This window comes from Thalassophryne amazonica, chromosome 6, assembly GCF_902500255.1.
Source record: "Thalassophryne amazonica chromosome 6, fThaAma1.1, whole genome shotgun sequence".
Taxonomy (NCBI): domain Eukaryota; kingdom Metazoa; phylum Chordata; class Actinopteri; order Batrachoidiformes; family Batrachoididae; genus Thalassophryne; species Thalassophryne amazonica.
This window is the reverse complement of record NC_047108.1, coordinates 89,024,505-89,049,857: the sequence shown is the minus strand read 5'-3', so window position 1 is coordinate 89,049,857 and position 25,353 is coordinate 89,024,505. Positions and strand designations below refer to the sequence as shown.

At 41.0% G+C, this 25,353-nt stretch overlaps 2 protein-coding genes across 12 annotated transcripts in view; both read left to right on the top strand.

Moving 5' to 3' along the window:
* The window catches only part of LOC117512608 (serine/threonine-protein kinase WNK2-like), a 118,421-nt gene extending 107,054 nt beyond the window's left edge, over positions 1-11,367 (top strand). For 9 of the 11 annotated variants that reach the window (XM_034172741.1, XM_034172742.1, XM_034172745.1 and 6 more), the window contains 3 exons: positions 771-815; positions 1,313-1,611; positions 1,735-4,073. In XM_034172741.1, coding sequence (XP_034028632.1) covers positions 771-815; positions 1,313-1,611; positions 1,735-2,067 — 677 coding nt within the window. In that variant the 3' untranslated portion in view covers positions 2,068-4,073. Of the gene's footprint in view, positions 1-770; positions 816-1,312; positions 1,612-1,734; positions 4,074-11,356 lie in introns of those variants that run through there. The other 2 variants (XR_004561340.1, XM_034172744.1) reach the window with 2 other exon arrangements.
* On the top strand, positions 8,067-23,764 carry LOC117512611. Its single transcript, XM_034172751.1, has 4 exons — positions 8,067-8,784; positions 22,509-22,687; positions 22,815-23,066; positions 23,255-23,764. The coding sequence occupies exons 1-4, from the start codon at positions 8,325-8,327 to the stop codon at positions 23,720-23,722; spliced, it is 1,359 nt and encodes a 452-aa protein (XP_034028642.1). The 5' UTR covers positions 8,067-8,324; the 3' UTR covers positions 23,723-23,764.
* The last annotated feature ends 1,589 nt before the right edge of the window (positions 23,765-25,353 follow it).

Sequence of the window (25,353 nt, the reverse complement as noted above, 5' to 3'; positions counted from 1 at the left end):
TTCTAAAAACACATTTCATTTTCATATTGACATAGGCATTATACGACAGTAAAGTACCTAAGAAGGGAAGTTACTGAAGGTGGAACGTAAAATTGAGAAAATGCCCTTAGACTCCAGAGGCTTAATAATCTTATTTGAGCAACAGTTTAACCTGGACTATTTACATTTTTAAATCTGCTCCTTCTGAGTTAAAATCTGGACAAAAAACTCTGTTTTTCTTGCATGCTGCTCTTACTATAAAATAGGTGCCAGCTCCATTCTCTAGGAAGCAGCGGTTGCAACGAAAGACTCATCTGGGATGCTTACCTCATGCCAACGGTGTTTAAGGTGTAATCTGTTAACATGGCCAACAAAATTAAAATGCACAGTACAGTCACCACATGCACACAACACATTTGGTGTGTTTTATGAACTGTGGTTTTGATGGGATTGCACAATCCACATCATGGCGTGCCATCACACCGGTGGTGACTGACATCGACGTACTACTCACCCCTAATCCAGCCCCAAATTTGCTCCTTTCTTAGCCTGTCAGGAACATTTCTTTTGTCAAATTCATAAGCGATCCCATTTTAAAGAACTCTAGGCCCTGTTGACGTTCAACCCTACTTTGTGATTTTTAACCCCCCTTATCTCCCTTTCTTCTTTTCTCTCTCCCTGATTGTTTTGATAGCTGAATGTGCTTTTGAAGCAGCTTGTCCACATTCCTGTGGTAGGCAGTGTGTCCTGGCCTAACTGTTTCTGTCTTGTGCTGTTTTACCTTTTTATAGGGTCCACTCTGAAACGACTATGTCTAGGCAAAGAACGCAGTAGTAGTAACTATCTCATTTACTTTCTTATACTCTCCTCCTTTTTCTGTGTCCTCCCTATTTTTAGTCCTCTTTCTTTCAAGTGCACTTTGTTTTCCCAGTGACACTTAAAAATGTGGCAGTTCTTGTTGAATATGTGGGTACTTACAACATTTTTTTGTTTGTTGTTTTGCATGGCAGTTTGCCTCCATGTCTTGAATGCTTATTTTTCTATTTTGCTTGCAGTGTGATTTTTGGCTATAATTATTCATGCTGGCAATTATTTTGTAATCTTTTGGCTGCTAGAATGGTAGTTTTGCATATGGTGGCTTCCACAAAACCTTGAGGATGAATCCTGGGAAATCTGAGATTTACATTGTATTGTAAAATTGAAGTATCTTTTGTAGCAGATGAAGCTAAAGGACCATAGATACTTGGAACCATGCAGCAGCCAATTGATTAACATAGCAACTGACACCTGTGTAGGTTTTTAAGATTTTTTTTTTTTTTAATTATTATTTCAGGGTCTACACTCAGCACCACCACAACTCCAGCATCCAGTCAGACCCAAGCCCCACGCTCCATGGCCACACTGTCGCCATCTCCCCAACCACTCCCAAGGCTTGCTCAGGTCCAGACTAACAACAGCAACAACAAGAGAGGCACATTTACAGATGATCTCCACAAACTGGTGGACGACTGGACAAAGGAGACTGTAGCAGCAGCCCATCAACCTCGCCTTTCCCTAAACCAGCTCAAAGAGCAGAGACGCCAGAAAGACCTGGAGAGTAAACCCCCTCCTACGGGAGCGCCTGTGCATGAGGTATTTGGAAACTCAAGAAGAGGACAGACTTAGTCGGTCTTTGACTTGTTATAATCTTGCCTTTAATTGCAAATGTGAGGCAGTACATGTTGTTTTGTACTTTTAAACTTCCCTGTCTTCTAGATCAGATACCGTGTTGGTCTCAGCAACTTCCAGCTGCCTCTTTCCTACCCAATGACTGCTGCTTTCTGCCCTAGTATGCCCACAAACTTAAACCCCAACTCCTCAGGAGTTCCCAGTCCTGGGTACGTTTTGCCAGTGGGGTGCTATGGGGGGATGACACATGCTCCTCTTTATCCCCAGCAGTGGCCAAGTATACCTCGCCCCCTAGGCCTAATTGGTGCTGCGAGTGTGTTGCCCCATGACACAGTAACAAACCAAGGGATTCAAACCTACCCTGTGGTCATGCACAACCCCGATTATGGCCCCTGTTCAGAAACCACCAGGACTACTTGACCCTAGTTCTTAGTGTGTGTGTGGGCTGGATCTGTGATCCTGTAAATAACATGGAGATATTCTTTGTACAACACCTGTATCTGTACTTGTTTGTGTGTATATACCATATTGTAAAGTATGCTTTATGTATGTCTGAATACCTTGTGGTGTTTGGGTTTTTTGTTGTTGTTTTTTTTTTTGGCTTTGATCTTGCAGAAACTCAGCCATATGAGACATTTGGTCACCATTTACAAACATTTCACTATATTCCCCTTCGCTTTGATTTTTGCAGTGTTTTCAGTCTTTTGACTTCTTAATTTTTATGTACACTTGAAATGCTTCATTGGAATCCAGATATTTTGGTTTGCGATACAGCGACAGGGCAGTGTTTATAATGAAAGTATTTAAAGGAATGTAGTGCCTTGAACCTCTTTTTTTCCTCCCTACAAAACAAAGCATGTCTGCATCCAAACAACTTTTTATTTGATAGCTTGAATGTGTTTCTTATTTACCGCATTACAGACACTTTTGGTTTACATTTGAATGCCCTTGTAGTACTGCACTGTTAAAGTATATGCTTTTACTTAAATAAAATTATATCTTAGTCCTTGTTTACTTCCACCCCTGTGACACCCAAAATGCCATAGTGGTGACATGTTGCTGCCTTGTCGAAACAAATTGTTAATGTACAACTGAGGTGAAAAAGAAAAACAAATTTAAGCCAGACGCCAAAATTCACTTATTCAGGTTTTTGATAGGACAAAAGCTGTGTTAGAGCAGATGTACCCGTGCACACATCTCTAGTATTGTTCTGATGAGAGTGTTTGAACTAATGTGAAGGTTTGAGGCTGAGAAGTGCAATTTAACCCCTCCACAAAGCTTTGAACGTCGCCTTTGCCACAAGCCTTATCTCTGCATGCAGCAGGAGCAAGATGAATGACTGAAAAAAGTAACACCTAGAAAAATGGAGTGAATGCAAATCACCATACTCCAAATTCAGTACTGCTAAATATCGGTGCACATGTACTTTGTTGTTTGTTTTTTGCAAAGTCTTAAGTTTGTAGTTTTAAAACTACAGTATTTGCTGTTTAAAGCTTGATTTTGATGCTGCTATCTGGTGAGTTCACTGTACAGTTAAGCATTTTGTTCGAGATGGTAGTTAAATTAGATACTTTCAAAGCCTCATTAAAATTGTTTTTCTCAGGATGATTTTGATGACAGCCTTTTTGTTAGAGGCCTCCCCCCCCATCTTGCTAATATATTGCAAAATTCAAGACCACTTGACTTGGGAGGTTTGCACAAGATACAGTCTCCCTGAACTCTCACCTGTCAGTTTCCAGCACTGTATATACCTGTGTTTGACTATTGGAACTTTTTTCCTTTTGAAATCAGACAAACAAGGCCAGCTTTTCTTGTACCACAAAGCAAATATGGACAATACAACTCGTCAAACTGCAAATTTAAAAATTTAACCTGTGAAGGATTTCAGCACCCCAAACCTGCCAAGCTGTGAATTGTACAGTTTTCTTGTAGTCTATATTTGTACATTATTATTATTCTTTTAACTGCTGAGGGGTGGTGTTGGAGGGGTTGCTTTGATGTACATGATTCCATCAATTCGGTTTGAATTGAACTTTTGTAGAATATATTATGCAGAGTCTTCTACTCTGGTGAAATGCTTCCAGTAAGAGATTTCTGTTCTCTATTACTTATCTGGTTTTTATTTAGTTCTACCTCCTCCTGTGCCTACTCATTGTGAGCAGAGGAGGGAGTAATTCCTGTTGGCATATTCATTTGGATGCAGTAATTGTACAGAACAGAAATGTACATGCACAGATGAATCTTACTTCTCATGTCTCTCTGGATAACACTGCCCCCTGGTGAATATGCGCAGATTGTCAAAAATTCATGTTTCAAAAGTGTGGGATTACCTGTGCCTGCGGTTTCCCACTGCATTACCCAGCCTACCCTGCACTCTAACGACAAACTGTATGCTAAGAGAGAAATAAACCTTATTTTGTGCTTGATGGTATAGTTGTTTCTTCTTTTTTTTTTAACCAATCATTCATTCATTTTCTGCTGCTTGTCTGGGTCGGAGTGGCAGCAGACTAGTCGGCTCCTCCTACACTTCACTATCTCTGGCCAAGTTTTTCAACTCTTCCTGGTGAATCCGAAGACATTCCCAAGCCTGATGGAAAATTTAATCTCCTCTGCGTGTCTTGGGTCTCTTCCCAGTTGGATGTGCCTGGAAGACATCCTTTCCTTGGGTATCTCACCAGATGCTCGAGCAACCTTTTTTGTCTGCTGACAACTGCCCATCACAGAAAATGGGTCTTCAAGTTAGTACCAAGAAAACAGAAATTATGAGTGCAGAAGAACAAGATGACGCATCAGTGGACAGAAGCTGACAGAACTTGATTACTTCAAATATGTTGATCACTAAATTAGTAATCACTGCAAGTTAGATGAAGAAATTGTGCATATTTTAGCTGCCTCGTGTGTTATGGGGCAGGTTCAGGGACAGTCTTCATCTGCAGGGAACTGATGAAACTAAACTTAAAATTATATAACCAGTGTTGTTCCAGTAATAATGTGTGGAAAAGAGTCCTGGGTTTGTATACACAAAGCATCTTAAGGCTAAAAGTAGCTCTTAGTGATGTCATTCTAAGAAAAATCTTAGAATTTGAAGACATGTCTTAGAATTTTAAGATAGGTTATTCACAAAGCATCTAGGCCAGATGAGTGGCACACGGTGCGACTAACGCACGGGTTGAGTTAGCCTGACAACTAGAGGTGGGCAGATCGATCCTAATATCAATACCAACGCTGGTACTGATATTGAACAATCCTCGTGTAAAAAGACCGATACTCAAGCTTTTTCTCTCCAGCACGCACTGACTGCTGCGCACACAGATTCATCAAAGTCTACTCTACCCTTGTAGTATTGTGGTTTGCCAGCCCTCTACCTCAGGAGATTTTAAATTGAGTGATATTTTTTAAAACAAAAATGTTTGTAATAATACATTTTTTGTTGTCACGTACAATGGCGAAATTCTATCCTAGGTCTTTTGGATCTATGAAGCTTAAATACGAAAAAGTATCTATCGGCGATACTGGGCCTGTATTTACTTGGTATCGGATCAATACCAAAATTCCCAGTATCGCCCACCTCTGCCGATAACCAGCCTGAATGATGCTGGAGCGCTCACGTTACACCAAGGTGAGACTTGACGTCAGCGTCTCTGTCACCAACCAATCACAGGCTGGGAGAGAGAGGCCAGTATCTCACCCTGTTCAGAGTGCCGCTCTCATTGGACCGACATCTCTGCTGTTTTAGCATTGTGGGATAGTTCACCCACAGTTTGAGCTTGCCGGACTACTTTCGCGAAACTGCTCAGTGTGCTGCTCTCGTTGGAGCCACAACACAGATAGATCTCTTTCAGTGAAGCTTCTTGTTCTGACTTTAACACAAAGTTAACACCCAAGTCTTTCATTGCCAACTGTAAATGGTCATCAAACCATTCCAATCGTATCTTTCTGAACTCTTCCGCATCAAACTCCATCGTGTCAACTTTTACAATGCTCATAAACTTTTAAGTTTCTTAAACATTTATTATGGCCACTCTTAAAACTCCAGTATTCTTTATAATTTTATTACTGGTAAATTTTAGAATTGATTTAGATGAGATATACTCATTATCTCACAGGAATATATCACAATTATCTGGGAACTACTTTTTGCGCAGGAATTCATCAAGCACATCGGCCGCGGGCGCGTACTAATACAAATACCCAGAAACTGGAAAGTTATTCGGCCATAACGAGAGCGTCTACTTTTAGCTTGTCATAAGCTAAGCTAGTGGCGCTCGTGAGAGTGTGGCCAGTATCGGCACAAACCATTCAAAGGATGGGGGTGTCAGAGGTAGGTGGCAAGTATGCTGTGGCTGAAAATAATAATAAACAAATGCCACCCTCATTGGGAAATTGCCCTTGTAATATGAATTAACAGAATTTTATGTAACAAAGTTCATGTCATTTTCAATGACTCAAAGCCCTGGTTCTGCTTTCCTGAAACCTGTGGCCAACAGCAAGACAAACTTTTTTTTTTTAATTGAACACATCCAATAAAACAATATAGAAAAACATCTTGTAGGGACACTTTCATATAATAAAAGTGTTGAAAAAGCAAATATAAAGTAAGAATTACAAAACAAAAGAAGAAAAAAAATACAAGGACTACCCAGAAAGGAAGCAAAATATCGAGTATAATTTAAAAAAAGCAAGAAATGAGATATATCTCCACAGATCTTTCCAGCTATTTTATTGGAGTAGCCGCCACAGCATACTGCTGGTTAAAAATGGTTTCCTCTGACACCCCCATCCTTTGAATGGTTTGTGCCGACACTGCACACTTAACCTGCGCCGTGTCCGCTGATCTGTATATATTACTCGATCGCTCATTGGTCCCACTGATCTGTATATATTACTGGATCGATCATTGGCCCGCTCACTCCGTACAATCTGCTGAAGCAAACTGGCGGCCATCTTACCACTCTGAATTTATGCCCACCGCACATAGACAGCTTATCAGAACGTCAACAATTTCTCATTATTTTTGTTCTTCGGATAATATAAGATTGATCCCTCCTAATCTACGCCTGCCATGATTAGCTTTCTTTCTTTTAGTACTTTGACACATTCTCCCCTTCTATTCTCAGTTACTCATGTCTCAATGGGACAAATACCCCGTTTTAAACATCATGACTCTTGAATCAAAGTTTATATAAGTTGTGTGTAATCATGTTATTTCTACCCGGTTCTTTTATGTAAAATTCTGCCCCTTACCAAAAACCAAACCATTGTATTCCTCATTTTGAGTTTATTCAAGGTCACGTTAGAAACCAGGCCTGGGACCCTCACAGACAGTGTCCATCTTGTGAAAGACCCCTAACATGAGTCATACAACACTTTTTATACCTTGTGGGTGTTAACATGGGTGTGGTTTAGTCTCATATTTCTAATGTTACTGGCTCTCACCAACAGGGGGAGCTCTCCCTGTATCTGAAAATTGGACAGATGATAGAGTAAATACTTAACATATTTCTCAGAACTTCCAAATAACACAAATACTTAATAGCTAACATAAAACAAAGAATTAGCACAGATATTATCTAACAATCATCAGCAAGCTTGCTTTTATATATATATATATATATATATATATATATATATATATATATATATATATATATATATATATATATATATATATATATATATATATATATATATATATATATATATGTGTGTGTGTGTGTGTGTGTGTGTGTGTGTGTGTGTGTGTGTGTGTATCATGAACGAGAGCAAAGGTGGAAGGATAATATATAGCAAAAGTGGATTTTTAATAGCTGCACTGAAAGAGTAAAACACCACTTAACTAGCTACAGGAGAGTTGGTTTTCCCTTTGAAATTGACAATATTTATTGTACGTGGCTAATTGGTAATAAAGTTCGTAGCACCAACGCCTAAACCTCGAAAACTATGCACAAATAGACCTCATGAATGTCTTAAAATAGTTCGTCCAACACAAAACTCAACATGTGGCTACACACAAGCAAGTTATTGTTATTATTATTATTATTATATTGTTCATTACTTTCCATTTCACTTATACTCACAGGTGAAATGTTCGTTCACAGCCTTTGAACGGGCGATTTGCGCCGTTAATAGCTGCACATGAAGGCTTTTGGGGGCTAAATCACAAAGAATAAAGTGGCGAGCGCCTGCTTGAAGATCGGAAGAAAAGACCGTTCAGGAGCGGTACATGGGAGTGGTAATATGGCGGCCGATGTGCTTCAGGAATGTTGGCCAATGAGCGATCCAGTGTTATACAGATCAGTGGTTATCCAGTGTTATACAAATCAGTGGCTGTGTCGCGTATGCGCCACGTTTGTTTTTGTTTCTCGCAGCGCATTTTTTTTTTTTTCATTTTACCACGTTCCTCTTTTTTGTAACTCGTTTAGACTTGTCTTTGAGTTTGTGAATTTGCATGGTTTCTGTACTTGCAGCTGTTTTCTGTAATTCAGACGCTTTTGGCCGTTGCAGTGCATTTGGCCCTTGTAGGCCACCGTAAATGAGCCCCATATGAGCGGCCTATTGCAGCTGTCAATCATATACGTGTGTGTCCCCGTAGGCGTGGCGTATGGTCACGCTGTGTTACGTAGGCGCCATGTTAAGCCTCGTTAATCCGTCTGATACAGTAACAATGCGTGGCCGTCATGTTGTCCACCTCTAAGCGCGTTCCGTCTGGCTCAGCCACCATTTTGAGACGGACCTCTCGCATGAACTGCATGTCAACAAGCATGGTGAGAAGAAAAGCAGGAGTCAGGAAGACTGCAACCCGTGGAAGGGGTAGAGTTTCATCTGAATCTCCTGCGCCATCATCTGAACCCCGATCCCCAACACCAACATCGGAGGAGGCCCCTGAGGTGGTGGTGGACGTCACCCTCCCTACGGTCAGGCTGACCCCAGCAGTACACAGTGCACAGGAGGAGTGTGGCGGTAAAAAGAGGAGAAAAAAAAGGCCCCCAGTTATACTTCCAGAGGAAACCACTGCTGAGTTAGCAGCGTGGTGGCAGGGGGCAGCAGGTCTCTACAACAGACGCGCCCTAAAGTACCACGACACCGAGTGGAAGAGGGCAGAGATAACAAAGAAGGCGGAGGAGCTCGGTTTAACATGTAAGTCTGGCTTTGTCTTTGTGTGCATTTTTTTTTAAGTGTTTTCTGTCATTTGTAATATGTGGGCCATACTAAAATATGAAATGGGGGTAAAATGTAACGAAATGGGGCCTAAAATTACACTACATTTCATAAAGAGCAGGTATGGGGGTCGGGGAGCATAGAGTTTATAGAGAAAAGACAGTGTTTCCCCCCTTCAAGAAATTATCTCTGTAAAATGATGAAAGACGCACAGTGTAAAAGAATGAAATAAATCTGATTAATGCTATATATGTTTTATTTTCGTATAAATGGAACCATTGTTGCAGTAATATGTGTCTGCAGAGCCAGAGGCTGTTTGTTTACAGCTGCATTCTCAGGCCGCACGCTGACGTAGATTCAGAGCATTTCTTTAGAGACTGCGCCACCTACCTGTGATTCAAGAGCGTGACTTGCTATTTTCAAATTTGATTTCACTCCAAATATACTTACAATTTAACTAAATCAGTTAGTACGTCTCTAGAGCCTACAATAGTGTTCAGAATAATAGTAGTACTATGTGACTAAAAAGATTAATCCAGGTTTTGAGTATATTTCTTATTGTTACATGGGAAACAAGGTACCAGTAGATTCAGTAGATTCTCACAAATCCAACAAGACCAAGCATTCATGATATGCACAGTCTTAAGGCTATGAAATTGGGCTATTAGTTAAAAAAAAAGTAGAAAAGGGGGTGTTCACAATAATAGTAGTGTGGCATTCAGTCAGTGAGTTCATCAATTTTGTGGAACAAACAGGTGTGAATCAGGTGTCCCCTATTTAAGGATGAAGCCAGCACCTGTTGAACATGCTTTTCTCTTTGAAAACCTGAGGAAAATGGGACGTTCAAGACATTGTTCAGAAGAACAGCGTAGTTTGATTAAAAAGTTGATTGGAGAGGGGAAAACTTATACGCAAGTGCAAAAAATGATAGGCTGTTCATCTACAATGATCTCCAATGCTTTAAAATGGACAAAAAACCAGAGACACGTGGAAGAAAACAGAAAACAACCATCAAAATGGTTAGAAGAATAACCAGAATTTCAAAGGCTCACCCATTGATCAGCTCCAGGATGATCAAAGACAGTCTGGAGTTACCTGTAAGTGCTGTGACAGTTAGAAGATGCCTGTGTGAAGCTAATTTATTTGTAAGAATCCCCCGCAAAGTCCCTCTGTTAAATAAAAGACGTGTAGAAGAGGTTACAATTTGCCAAAGAACACATCAACTGGGCTAAAGAGAAATGGAGGAATATTTTGTGGACTGATGAGAGTAAAATTGTTCTTTTTGAGTCCAAGGGCCGCAGACAGTTTGTGAGACGACCCCCAAACTCTGAATTCAAGCCACAGTTCACAGTGAAGACAGTGAAGCATGGTGGTGCAAGCATCATGATATGGGCATGTTTCTCCTACTATGGTGTTGGGCCTATATATCGCATACCAGGTATCATGGATCAGTTTGGATATGTCAAAATACTGGAAGAGGTCATGTTGCCTTATGCTGAAGAGGACATGCCCTTGAAATGGGTGTTTCAACAAGACAATGACCCCAAGCACACTAGTAAATGAGCAAAATCTTGGTTCCAAACCAACAAAATTAATGCCTCGCAGATGTGAAGAAATCATGAAAAACTGTGGTCATACAACTAAATACTAGTACTTCAGGTCCTACCTATAATTGTAAAGGTTAAATGTACCCAAAAATTAAAAAAAAAAAAGTTAAGCTTTTAAAGGTTTATTCCACCCACACATATTACTTATTAATAAAAAAAAAAAACTGTTTCATGCATTTGTACAAAATGTGTAGCAATTTGTTATAATCAGGTAATTTAACTAAATCAGTATGTCTCGAGAGCAAATAAGGCTGCACTTTCAAGAGAACATAGTATTGCACAAAAAGTAAAACTTCAGGTCCTACATAAAATTGTAATGGTTAAATGTACCCCCAAAAATTTTAAAAGTTAAGCTTTTAAAGGTTTATTCCACCCAAAAATATTGCTTAATAAAAAAAACTTTGTTTCATGCATTGGGACAAAATGTGTAGCAATATAATGTTATAATCAGGGAAATTAACTAAATCAGTTAATACGTCTCTAATAATAATAATAATGTAATCATATCAATCAATTCAATCAATCAATTTTTTATATAGCGCCAAATCACAACAAACAGTTGCCCCAAGGCGCTTTATATTGTAAGGCAAGGCCATACAATAATTATGTAAAACCCCAACGGTCAAAACGACCCCCTGTGAGCAAGCACTTGGCTACAGTGGGAAGGAAAAACTCCCTTTTAACAGGAAGAAACCTCCAGCAGAACCAGGCTCAGGGAGGGGCAGTCTTCTGCTGGGACTGGTTGGGGCTGAGGGAGAGAACCAGGAAAAAGACATGCTGTGGAGGGGAGCAGAGATCAATCACTAATGATTAAATGCAGAGTGGTGCATACAGAGCAAAAAGAGAAAGAAACAGTGCATCATGGGAACCCCCCAGCAGTCTACATCTATAGCAGCATAACTAAGGGATGGTTCAGGGTCACCTGATCCAGCCCTAACTATAAGCTTTAGCAAAAAGGAAAGTTTTAAGCCTAATCTTAAAAGTAGAGAGGGTGTCTGTCTCCCTGATCTGAATTGGGAGCTGGTTCCACAGGAGAGGAGCCTGAATATGGTGTCACTGTGTTCTCTCGATCTACCACAGGACAGTTTGCAAGTTTTGAACAAGGTGATAAACAAAGGCTGCTGGAAGCAGATATTTAGATTTATTTTTATATTATTAAACCAAAAGAAATGCTTAAAAACACAGAGAGAGACATTTTTTAACCTACTTGCATTGGTGCTAGTAACAAAAAAAAATTATTTGCACCAAAAAAAGTTACTTGCACAATCCAAAGTCAGTCTTATATCAACCTTAAAACTCCTCCTCTGATGTGTCAGACTCTTCCTCTCTGGGGAGAGTTTGAGGGGAGAGCAGCAGCAGCAGCAGCAGCAGCAGCAGCAGCAGCAGCTATTTGCAACACTTGCGACTAGGGATGGGTATTAAGAACCGGTTCCTTTCGGGTATCGTTAAGAAATGATTCGATCCACCGACATCAATAAGCTTTGTGCTTAACGATTCTGTTATCGGTCCTTCAGAGTGGCCGTTGTTTTGGGGGGTGTTTGTCAGGAAAATAATTTCTCTACATTGATTACAGACCCTGCAGCGGGTCCGTGATCAACTTTTCTGCAGCGCGGCTTTGCTCTGAACCTTGAACCAATCGAAGCAGTGGTTCACAGATTGAAGCAATGCTTCGATCTATTGCTTCGTTTATACTTTCTTTCTTTCGCTTAATTTTCCCCCGCTAAAACCTTAAAGAGCATACGTCTGTGAGTATTATTTACGTTTTCTATGTTAAACTGACCTGTTATGGTTCTGAAACAGTTGATAGATGTATTTTATAACTTAAAAACTGGAGCGATGCTAACGGGTTAGCATGTCTATGGCATTTTCAATGTTAAAAGTTAGCATTACACATTTGCAGCTCTCATCACGTTCGGGTGCATTTGTTTTCAAATTGTCATATTTCTTACATTTATTTTTGTTTATATATTAATAATCTAATGCTTATTATATACAATTTTAGAGAAAGAGACAAAAAGAACCTGAATAGAAACACAACAGAAAATATAAAAGCAACTAACAATGAACATACATAAATACATACAGAAATAAATGTTTCCTGTGAACACCTGACTCTTACACCTCCATTTCATCCCTGTATTATTTAAGTTTAATGACAGTTTGTTTTGGTCAAACCATATTTTTAATGTGTTAATTTCTTCTGTGATTTCCTCCAGAACTGTCTGCCAAACTAGAAAACTGCTGCATCCTAGTAAGAGCAGAATACTACTGGAATGAATTTTAATAAGGAAAGTTGTTTTGGTTTTTCTCACTAAATGGATGCTGCACTCACTCCAGTTTATTGTCTGGAATAGTACCAGGTTGCATTTCAGAGCTTCTAGAATTCAAACATTTTTGTGCAGGTGGTGTTGGGGGGTAATTTTGGGTTTCAGCTTTTTTTTTTTTTTTTTTTCACCACTTTCATCCCTGAATATGTCAATCGTGAGTCACTTTTGTGCGGGTTAAAGTTACTAACTGGGACTCCTGTCTTGTTGCGAGAAAGAAATGAGAATCGTCCTCTGTTCTGTTCACACAGCTCCAAACGCTGCGCGGCTCTCTGATGAGTCAAGTTAGAATGATAGAGTCCAGTCTGAATTAATAACTTCAAAGTGAAACACAGTTTTGTTTATTTTTGTTTTTGCTTTCCTCTGTGATGTAAACTCGTTTTGACTTCTGATATGAGCTGGACGGACAAGGAGAGCAGTCGCCATCATCTAATGTAGTCCATGTCCGTCCAGCTCATATCAGAAGTCAAAATGAGTCAAATGGCTCTGAGAGATCTAAATAGACTGCTGTGTAATCAATGGAACCACACTGCCATCTAGTGGATATCCAGTGTGCGTGAGTGTGTATTTGTGAATCAGTAGGCATTTGTTTGTGGATCTGTGGATTTCACAAAAAGAATGTCTCAAAATTACATCACAGAGGAAAGCGATGAATGCATGTAATTGGTGATCCACAAATGCTGAAACTCAATTCACAAATACAATTTCCAGTTTTACAAATGTATTTTTTTTTTTTTTACAAATTAAGTTTTATATTTGCAAATACAACATTATTTGCAAAGACCAATTTACAAGTTACAAATATGAAATTTGCATTTGTGGATATCTGAACACATTTGCAAATCAATGATTATTTGTAGATCACCCTGTGTGCATTTACAAATATTAATGAGACAATTTTAAACCCCATAGAATGAGGGCTGTATTTTACATTCTCAACGTTCTGTAGGCTGTAACCTGAGCAACATGAAACATGGAGAAAAAAAGCTTGCTGGTAGAACAAAGTCAGTGTAATAAAACAAAAGTTGGCAGTTTATTCTCGTGTCTTTATTTGAATGCATGTTTTTTGTTTTCATCATTAAGTTTTAATGCAAAAATAGTCCTATACATTAGACCTATATTCTTATTTTGGGCATGATCCAAATATGTACTTGATCGGTATCGGCCGATCAAAATTTCAGTGATCGGTGATTGGCCTAAAAAATCCTGATCGGTGCACCTCTAATATTTCCCCATTAGAAATGGATCTGGTCAGGGTGTATCATCATGATTTTGGCGCACATAGAGAACTCCAGCTGCCCAGCATGGCATCATCTGGAGTTTAAGCACATTAAAAAGGATGCTGAGGGCGAAGTGTCTCCCCGTCGTGAGGATGACAATTTAGCTCATATTATGGAGTTCATTTTGAACGAAAGGAAAGCGTGTGCACGTTTTATTAATTTGAGTGCTCAATTAAAGGAAAACTGTTATGTGCAGACGCGGGTTGAGGAGCGGACCAACGTCTGACCGAACCCAGCGCTAAATAACCAGAAAGCGGTTCCAAAAACAAAACAGTTTTATTTCCCTCCTGTGCAATAATTTGTGTACAACATAAATGTGCGGGTGCTTGGCGAGGTGAAGGACGGCGCGCTCTCCAGCGCCCCAAATGGATCGAAGCCCGACGCTTCTGGACCCAGACTCACCGCCGAACACCCCCCAGGTGGATACGACAAACTGACTCTGTGAAGGATGGAAAAGGTGAGGTAAGTCAACAGAGCTACAACAAATATCCTCCAGAGGCACACACTATCAGCAACACATTCTGGTCTGAATTTAAGCTTTATGTAAATGAGCAGCTTCTCACAACAGGTGGAGGATCATCATTCCGTACGCCACGGCAGTGAGAAGCTAGCTGCACAATTCTCATCAATGTTCAAATATACTGCGTAACAAAATACCAAATTACTGTTAACACTTATTCAGACAATCATCACCTCTGATGTGTGCTGACAGCATGTGTCCCTCACCCGTCCTCCTTCACAGGCACGATGTGTCAAACCCTGGCGCGGTCCTCAGCGTCTCACAAACGAACGTCACAAGGTCGAGTTCCCGGCAATTCTGCTCGACTCACTCATGGCTTAAATGCAGAACGCCATCTCATTATCTGCTTCAGCTGAAAGTCTTTAAGTTTGCACGTGAGCATCATCCACAGGTGCTGCAAGTCATTAGGCCTGCACGTGAACATCCTCCACAAGTGCAGCCAATAATGCTGATGAGGGTGAAGGACTCTTCTGCCAGCACCTTCTCCACAGACAAAAACCCAGTTTGCATACCACCTGGAGAGCAAAGAAAAGAAAACAACACCAAAATGTCCAGCCAAACCCCCCAACACACAACAAAAACGTGCGCACAAATTATCACGGCCAGGAAAACGTGCGCACGTTTTATTAATTTAATTTAATTTAATTAGCTTATAATGCGCCAAATCACAGCAAAAGCCGTCTCAAGGCACCTTACATAAAACAAGTCAACATAAAATTGAATAAATAATTAAAAATGAATAAAAAATTCAAATATATAAATAAAAACAGAAGTAAAAGAATAAAACAAATAAAAATAAAAACTATCCATAAGAAAGAGAATAAAAATAGGTTTTGAGTCTTGACTTAAAAATGTCTACAGACTCAGACTGCCTCACGGTCGCAGGAAGACTGTTCCACAGGGTGGGTGCACGATACGAAAAGGCTCTTTGACCTGCTGACTACTTCTTCACCCTGGGAACACGGAGAAGCCCCGCATCCTGCGACCGCAAAGCCCGGGCCGGCACGTAGAGTTCCACCAGATCAGCCAGATAAGATGGCGCCAGTCCATGAACAACCTTATAAGTCAATAACAAAACCTTAAAATATGCTCTCACAGAGACAGGGAGCCAGTGCAAAGATGCCAAAATGGGTGTGATATGTTCAGACCTTCTGCTACGTGTCAGAAGTCTGGTGGCAGCGTTCTGAACCAGCTGAAGACCCCTAATGCTGGACTGTGGTAACCCTGAAAATAGAACATTGCAATAATCTAGTCTAGAAGAAACAAAAGCATGAATCAGGGCCTCAGCATCAGCCATGGACAGGATGGGGCGGATCCTCGCTATATTTCTCAGATGGAAAAAAGCAGTCCTAGTAACATCCCTGATGTGGAGGTCAAAAGACAACGTGGGATCTAAAATTACCCCAAGGTTCCTCATTTTGTCCGTATGATGTATGACACAGGAACCCAGGCTGAGCGCCAGCTGGTCAAATTGATGCCGATGTCTCGCTGGACCAAGAACCATCATTTCAGTCTTATCAAAGTTTAAAAGTAGGAAGTTACTAGACATCCAACTTCTCACTGATAGAAGACAGTCCTCCAGGGATTTTATGGGAGTGAGATTTCCCGCAGTTATCGGCATGTACAACTGAGTATCATCAGCATAACAATGAAAGGCAATCCCAAAACTCCACAGTATATGCCCAAGGGGTGCCACATACAGGGAGAAAAGCAAGGGGCCTAAAACAGATCCCTGTGGAACCCCAAATCTCATGTCAGCAAGGTCAGAGGTAGTGCCATTATACAAGACACATTGAGAACGACTAGACAGATATGACGTCAACCAGGCAAGGGCACTTCCAGTAATCCCAAAAAAATTCTCCAACCTATTGAGCAAAATATGATGACGGTATCAAACGCAGCACTGAGATCTAACAACACCAAAACCGTAGTGCTGTCTGAGTCCATTGCTCGCAGAAGATAATTCACAACTTTAATGAGCGCTGTCTCTGTGGAGTGATATTTCCTAAAAGCAGACTGCAGCGGCTCAAAAAGATCATTCTCAGTGAGGTGGTCTATGAGCTGCCGTGAAACCACCTTTTCTAAAATTTTGGAACAGAATGATAGATTTGATATCGGCCTGTAATTTTTCAATACACTAGGATCAAGATTAGATTTCTTAAGTAAAGGTTTAATCACCGCTGATTTAAAACATTTCGGAACAGATACAGAGGTTAATGACAGATTAATAATTTCCAGCACAGTCGGCCCAAGAGTGGGCCACAGGTCCTTAAACAATTTTGTTGGTATGGGATCAAATAAACAGGTTGTGCTTTTTGTAGATGCCACAAGTTTCGTCAGCACACCCAATGAAATACTATTAAATTCTGTCAATCTAGGTAACACCTCAATGGTAGCGCCCACCTCCATAGCAGGTTTTAATGGCTGGGCCGAGGCGTGCTGAGATATGCTCAGCCTAATATCTTCTATTTTCTTCGCAAATAATCCAAGAATCCTGTGCTGAAAAGGGAGAACGACTAACAGGTGGCTGCCTGTGAATAAGAAATACGACCATGTCAAACAAAAACTTTGAGTTATGTTTGTTTTTACTGATCAAATCAGAGTAATCGGTCTGCTTCATGGCCAGTAGTGCATGCTTATAATCTAAAATAGCCTCCCGCCACACAAGGCGGAACACCTCTAATTTGGAATAACGCCATTTCCGTTCCAAACCTCTGGCCTTCTGCCTGAGGTCACGCAAATAATCATTGAACCAAGGTGACTGTGCCTTAGGAGGGCGTGACCTTAAAAGAGGAGGCGCAATCTTATCAAGTGTAGTTTTAAGCGTTAAATTTAGACTATCCGCGAGGCTGTCCACTGATTTAGCATTCTCCAGATTCAAAGCTAAAATATCAGGTAGTCTGGCCTCAAGCTCAGTCATAGTTGAGGGTTTAATATGATGCTGCAGTAGTAGACAAGGTTGTTGTTCCACTAAACGTGGCAGCGTAAATGTAAACCTGATAAGTGAGTGGTCAAAGACTATAGATGCGAGAGGCAGAATGTCAATATTTGTGACAGCAAACCCACGTGCAAGAACCAGATCCAGGGTATTTCCACTAATATGTGTTGGGTCCTGAATGCATTGCTGGAATCCTAAAGCATCCACAATTTGCATAAATGATTTGCTAAGGGGATCAGAGGGCTTATTTATATGAATGTTAAAGTCACCAATAATCAAAATGTTGTCTGCACTAGTTGACAAACTAGAGATGAATGCACCAAATTCATCTAAGAAGTCAGAATATGGGCCAGGGGGCCTATAAACAGTGACAAAATAACATAGCTGAGCTCCAGTTTTATGACCCTGACAGTACTTAGCATCATGGGCATAACGGAGAGTCAGATGCTCAAAGGAATTATATTTGTGACCCCCAACAGCTAATAAAGAAAACCTAGATTTGTAAATAAAAGCCACACCCCCCCGCCTTGTGTCACACCACGAGACACGTGACTAAATGTGTACGCTGGTGGACAGGCCTCATTCAAAGGAAGGAGAGTTGTGGGTTTGAGCCAGGTTTCACATACGCCAATCATATCTAAATGATGATCCATGATTAAATAATTAATCAACAGTGATTTTGAGGACAGTGACCTGATGTTCAGGAGACCCAGGGTAAGGACCTCAGTGGGGATGACAGTCTCACTGTTCGGAACCTGGCGAAGCAATCCCAGGTTCCGAGAGCGCCACTGGCGCACATCAATCCGGCGAAGATGTGGACGGCCGGGCCGACAGTCCTCAGAGCTGACCAGCAGCACCACACAGGCTCTAACCGGATCCACAAGGCGCCAGGGCAGCACAGATCCTGCCAGAATTCTATGCACAGCTCGTCCGGAAGTCAAACAGCAGGCCAAACAGAGCTTCAGCTTCACCAGACGTCCACTCCGTCTTCCGCGGCGACGACTGCACTTTCGGCCGAAAGGCAGCACAGGAGCATGGCACAGAAAAGCCGGCACCTCTGATAAAAATGGGGGCGGAAAGTTCTGTCCACCCGCCCATAACCACACCGCACCACGAACCGGGGCTGGAGATCCAGCAGAGTTTGGTGATCATACACCTGCAGTGCCTCTGACTCAAAAACAGCATAAATTAAAAACAATAAAATAACAAACAGACTGGAGTGCAGCAGACGAGCAGCCAGACACAACGGCGCCATCTTGGCACTCCTTCTTCAGCTTTGATGATAATTTGAGAGCATGTTTTATTAATTCGTGGGCTCAAAGGAAAACGTGCGCACAAATTATCATGGCCAGAAAAAATATCACTTTAAGTGACCTCTCCCCGAGTTCCATAAAGGAACCGCAGCGGCAGCCAGTTTTTTTTTTGTTTTTTTCACGTGCACGCGCAAACTTATCGTCCATGAAGATAATTTTATTAACTACACAGATGTATAATAAAACAAATGGTAACTGGTTTATAACACAATGATGACAGAGTTTGAGGGGCAGAGAAAGAGGTCACCGCAGCCAGCCAGTTTTTTTTTCTTTTCTGTGTTTACATGTGCGCGCGTGAACACAACAAATAGAGCACAGCAACTCGCTCCGTGTGTGAGAGTCATAAAACGCAGGGAAGATGAAGACAACACACTGGAAATTGTTTTTTTCCTTATTTATTCCTTTATTGGTTCATTCTACTGGTGCTTATAGTTGATAAAACTTGGATAAAGTTACTTGCACCAGTGCATGTGCAGTATAAAATTACGTGCACCACTTGAATATTACGTGCGCAGCACGTGCACGTACTATTTCGAGCCCTGCCTTTGATGGTAAAGTGGACCAAAGAAGTACAGATTCTCTACTTCCCGGGAGGAAGAAGTGTGCGGCCTGAGAGTGCAGCCATAAAAATGCAGTCATTAGGTGGCGCTGTCTATAAACAATGTTCTGAATCAATGTCATTAGAAGAAGCGTGATGCCTGAAAGTGCAGCCGTAAACGTGCAGCCTCTGGCTCTGCAGAGAAACCCTACTCTGAATAAGCTGGTCAGGAAGTCCAGCTTTGTCCTGGGCTGTCCTGTGGACTCTCTGGAGGAGGTGGCTGAGAGGAGGGTGTTAGCCAAGTTGAAATCTATCATGGACAACTCCTCTCACCCCCTACACCAGAATCAGAATTCTTTGTCATTGTTCCTCAGGGGCTCAACGAAATTCAAAAACAGCTCTAAAAAGAAAAAGCAGTGCAAAAAAACAAAACAAAAAACCAAATAATGCATAGTGCATATAAAAGTTAGAAAAAGACATATAAAAATAATCCTAAAGAACACAACTATACTTGCCAACCAAACTGTCACTGATTGTGAAAAACAACTATTTCAGCCTAAATTTAAATGCTCTATTAAGATTTGCTATGGTTTATTGAGAGAATATGAAGGCTCAGATTTGGCTCATTTGAAGGGGACATGGGAGAGGGAGTTAGCTTTGGTGATCAGTGACGAGGCCTGGAATGAAACTTGGGAGAACGCAGGATGTTTGAGTGTTTGTAATAGGGTAAAAGCAATGCAACTTAAGATTTTGCATCGTGTTCATATATCTCCTTCTCAGCGTCACAGATTTAATTCAGACCTTTCTCCGCTCTGAGAGGTGGGTAACCTCACTCACTGTTTTTGGTCCTGTAGGAAAATACAACAATTTTGGTTTAGTATAAAAGGTGAATTGGACAAGATCCCTTCTATTATTACTGAATGTAACCCATTGTATATGTTGCTGGGAATGACAAATAACAACATTAAGAAGAAATGTGAAACACAACGTTACATGATGCTTACTTTCTGTGCTAGGAAATGTGTCCTCTCGAACTGGATTATAGACAAAGCCCCATCAAGAACACAGTGGCAGCGGACTGTTCTTGAATACATTTCATTGGACTTCTAACGAGTAAGCTACATAATAGGGAAGATGCGTTTTATAAAATATGGGACCCTTATTTGCGGTATGTTGGTCTGGATCTGGCAGCTATTTTTTCGCGGGGCTTTCTGTGATGTACAAAGGTTATTTTACCAATAGTGGAATGCCCATGATTCTTTTTTTAAACTGTATCTTTTTTTTTTTTTTTATGAGTTTGGCTTTTTTGATTTTGAGAGGGGGTGTTGTTGTTGTTATATATTTGGTTCTGTTTTTGTTTTGTGTTTGTGTAAAAAGAAAATTAATAAACATATGGAAAAAAAAAAAAGAATCAGAATTCTTTATTTGTCATTGTTCCTCAGGGGCTCAACGAAATTCAAAAACAGCTCTAAAAAGAAAAAGCAGTGCAAAAAAACAAAACAAATAATGCATAGTGCATATAAAAGTTAGAAAAAGACATATAAAACTATGAAGTTATAAAAAGACTGTTACAGTGGGGTTGAGGTGTTCAGGGCAACAACAGCTCTTGGAAAGAAGCTGTTTTTCAGTCTGTTTGTTTTACTCCTTATTGTTCTAAAGCACCTCCCAGAAGGTAAGAGTTCAAATAGGTGGTGACCAGGGTGTGAGGAGTCCCTGACGATGCTGCGGGCTCTTCTGAGGCAGCGGGTGTGGTGAATCTCCTCCAAAGATGGGAGAGTGCAGCCAGTCAGTCTCTGGGCGGTGTTAATGACCCGCTGGAGCTGCTTCCTCTCTACTGTAGTGCAGCTAGAGAACCACAGCGAGATGCCGCAGCTCAGCACAGACTCCACAGAGCAGCGGTAGAAGGACAGCAGGAGCTCAGGTCTCAAATTATTCTTCCTGAGAGTCCTCAGGAAGTAGAGTCTCTGCTGCGCCTTCTTCAGGATCGCTGTGGAGTTAATAGTCCACGTCAGATCCTCACTGATGTAGGTGCCCAGGAACCTGAAGTCTTGCACCATCTCCACCCTATCCCCATTGATGGTGATGGGCTGAATGTCTGGTTTACACTTTCTAAAGTCAACGATAAGCTCCTTTGACTTGGAGGTGTTCACGGTGAGATTATTATCCGTACACCAGACAGACAGACACTCCACCTCCACCCTGTAGGCAGTCTCATCGCCTTCTGAGATGAGCCCCACCACCGTGGTGTCGTCCACAAACTTAATGATGGTGTTGCTCGGGTGGGTGGGGGTGCAGTCATGGGTGTAGAGGGTGTAGAGCAGGGGGCTCAGCACACAGCCCTGAGGAGAGCGCACCGGACTGTAGTGGAGCTGAGTAGCTCCTTCAGTGACAGACTGAGGCACCCTCAGTGCAAGAAGGAACGATACCGCAGGTCGTTCCTCCCTGCTGCTGTCAGACTGTACAATAACACTGTGAAATAACCACATGCAATAATATGTCCACAAATCACGTGCAATATTATGTCCACAAATCATGTGCAGTAACAACTCGTTTACAAATCCCAGAACTGTCACCTTATCACATCTAAATTCCACTTTGTAAATAAGATGCTCCTATTTTTTTTCTCAATTCCAATCATGTATATATATATATATATATATATATATGTGTGTGTGTATGTGTACTTATATTCTATTTCTACCTCATTTTCTTATTGTATTGCTACAAGTATTACTATTATTGCTTATCCTTGCACACGCTGTTTGATGCACATTTTCCTCTACTCGCACCCATCTTGTATGTTTTTTTTAAGAGCTGACGTAACTTGAATTTCTCCACTGTGAGATCAATAAAGTCTTATCTACTCCAATGTTGAGTCAATGGCTGACGTTTCATCTCTTGAACGCCAGATGGCACACTCTCCGAGTCACACAGCCCTATGTACAAAGCGCATTTCCAAAATGCCAGCAAAATATAAATAAAAGTACTTAAATTACTCATATTTAAAGTCAGTCTGCTCCATTTCATTTTACCCCCATTTTGTAATTATTAGTCCCCATTTCGTATTTTAGTATAGCCTTTAATATGTCTCTCAATGAGTATTGTGTCACAGCATGAAGTATCCACTGATAGTAATATTGATGTATTTTGTATCTGTTGGAACTTTTGTTTAAATAATTGCAGGCGAGAAGTTGGAGCAGTGGATGAAAGGGATTAGATCACGTTTTGGCCGCAGGGACCCACCTCACAAGTCAGGCTCTGGAATAAACAAAGGCCCAACTGACCATGAAAAAAAGATCAAGACGATGTTCTCATTTCTACAGGAGCATATTTACAGACAACCTGGAAGGCAGTCTATAAAGGTATGTTCATTTATGCAGTTTTGCCCATTTATACTTAGAAAAAAATGGCAATTTTCTTTTTTGAAATTCATTTTCTTTCTAAAACACACCTCACATTGAAAGCATACACTTCTTTTTATGTTTTCAGTTCCACAGCCCGTCACAAACCACAGAAGGCTCAAGACACACCTCATCATCATCGTCGTCGGAGGAGGAGGACTCCACTGGGCACTCGGGGGGCAATCAAGGCCTGGGTGAGAGCCAGAGCAAAGGCAAAGGTGTGAAGGCTGGTCCTGGCAAGGCAAAGTCTCATTCCAGAAAGAAAACACGACACGATTGTTCAGGTGCTGGTGATGCCCACTATTCATCTTCGGCATCATTGGATGCTGCATTGACCAGGGTAAATATTTACAGTAAATTCAGTTCATTTGACAAATTCAAATATTTCTGAAAAACTGTGGAAAAATGTCACAGTGCAGTTGTGGAAACTTTGATTTATTTTGTGTTCATGCCTTAATAACTCTACACAACTGGTTTTTTTTTTTGTTGGTTTTTTTTTTTTTTTTTTTTACAATTTTGTTTTTGCAGTTCCTTGATGCTGCAGACAAGTCCACACACCAACTTGCAGCACTGACAGTACCACCAACAGGGTATGAGGGCAGAGTGACAACATTTTTAGGACTTGTGAAGTCCACAATTCTCCATGAAGTCAAAGAAGAAGACTTCATGCCATTCTCACTACATATGATGTCAGGGATCAATGATTGGGTACAAGAAAAAAGGCAGCAGGACACATACGTGCAGCAGCAGTTTCCTCCTCAACCACCACAGCCCCAACCACCAGGACCCAGTCAGGGGACCACCCAACCCCACTGGCAGACAGGATTAGGCTACCAAAATGATGGTGGTTACTACCACAGCCAAGGCAACCACTACACCCCTCAACGGTACCCATCTGAAGGCCAACCAGTCCAGGGAATCCAGACACCCGCAACACAGTCAACACCATGGGACTCCAGCACACCTGGAGAAGCTGTTAAGAAGGAGGAAGCCTAAGAGTGTCTTAAACAGACAAGACGGAAAGACAGAGAGAAAGGAGAGACATTGCATATGTTGAATGGCAGTGATTCAGTTTTCCCACCCAGTGTAGTAACATAACACCTGAGATGAAGGTCGTCAAATCCGTTCATCAAAATCTGTGCAGTAGTTTTGATGTAATCCTGCTGACAGACAAATAAATCAATAAACAAACAAGAGCAATCAGAGATTTATGATGTCTGCCAATCCGGATCCAGATCACCTTCAAAATTCAGTCGAGTCTTCCATGGCCTAATATCTATCTGTGGTGCAAATTTAGTGAAAATCCGTGAAGAATTTTTGACGTAATCCTTCAAAGCCAATATAAAGTGAAATCTTGATCCGGATCACTTCCAAAATAGTGGCGATCATTTGGCACAGCTTTTGGACATGATGGAGAGAGAACTACAGAAATTCAGACAATGGTTTGATTCAAACAAATTATCGCTTCATCTTGGTAAAACTAAGTGTATCATATTTGGAAATAAGCCCAAGAATTTAAGTAGAAATGTATTCTTACATGATATTGAAATTGAACTTGTAGCTGAAACAAAATTTCTTGAGGCTTTTATTGATGAATTAATCTGGAACTGTTGGACTATTTTTTTCACGCAGTTGTTCACAAAGTGGTGATACTCACCCCATCTTTGCTTGTGAATGGCTAAGCCTTTTGGGGATGCTGATTTTATACCCAATCATGACACTCACAATTAGTGTCCTCAGTTCTCAAACGCTTATTGGGCCTCATGTATCAATGTTGCGCACTTGTGGCGTAAATTTACGGCGTAAACTTGAAAAGTCGCCGTGACATGTATCAAGCAGTGCGCACCTGCCCATTTCTGGCGTACGCCTGACGTGATCTTGATAAATGCGGCGGGTGGAAACGATCGTAATTATAATAAACACGCCCATAAATATTCAGACTCTGCTTCAGACACACCCTCATTTTACGACATAGAAGCCGGAAAGACGGCAATGAAAAAGAACTCCACCAATCAGGACGCGTGCCAATAGAGCGTCAAAAGCGGCTGTCATATCAATTGTAGTATATAATCAGTAAAGTGTTACAGTGGTCCCTCATTAATCGCTGGAGTTACGTTCTAAAAAATAGCCCGTAATACGCGAAACCGCGACGTAGTCAGCGTTATTTTTTACAATTATTATAGACGTTTCAAAGCTGTAAAACCCCTCACTACACAGTTTATACACTTTCTCAATCAGGCATGAACATTTTCTCACTTTTCTCTCGTGTGTAAACACTCTCAAAGTTCAAACCTTAGTAGGAAAATAATACCAAACTGTTTTCAGGCCCAAACATTTGTTTGAGAAATAAAAATAGAACGTTTTCCTATAAATAATTATGATGGCATTTAGAACTAACAAATTAATTTTAACGACCAACGAACGAGGTCGGACACATAAGAAATTATTAATACTGACTCACCAGTATGTCACAGATTGCGCCTCTGCGTCCTGACGCTGCACCTTTTCCCACTCACATCTCACTGCAGCAGGTGTTTGTGTCCGTGTGACAAACACAGTTATGAGTAGTTGTTGGTGCTCTTTTTTCTTCAGGGCAACAAGATTCTTATAAACAGATACACAGAACA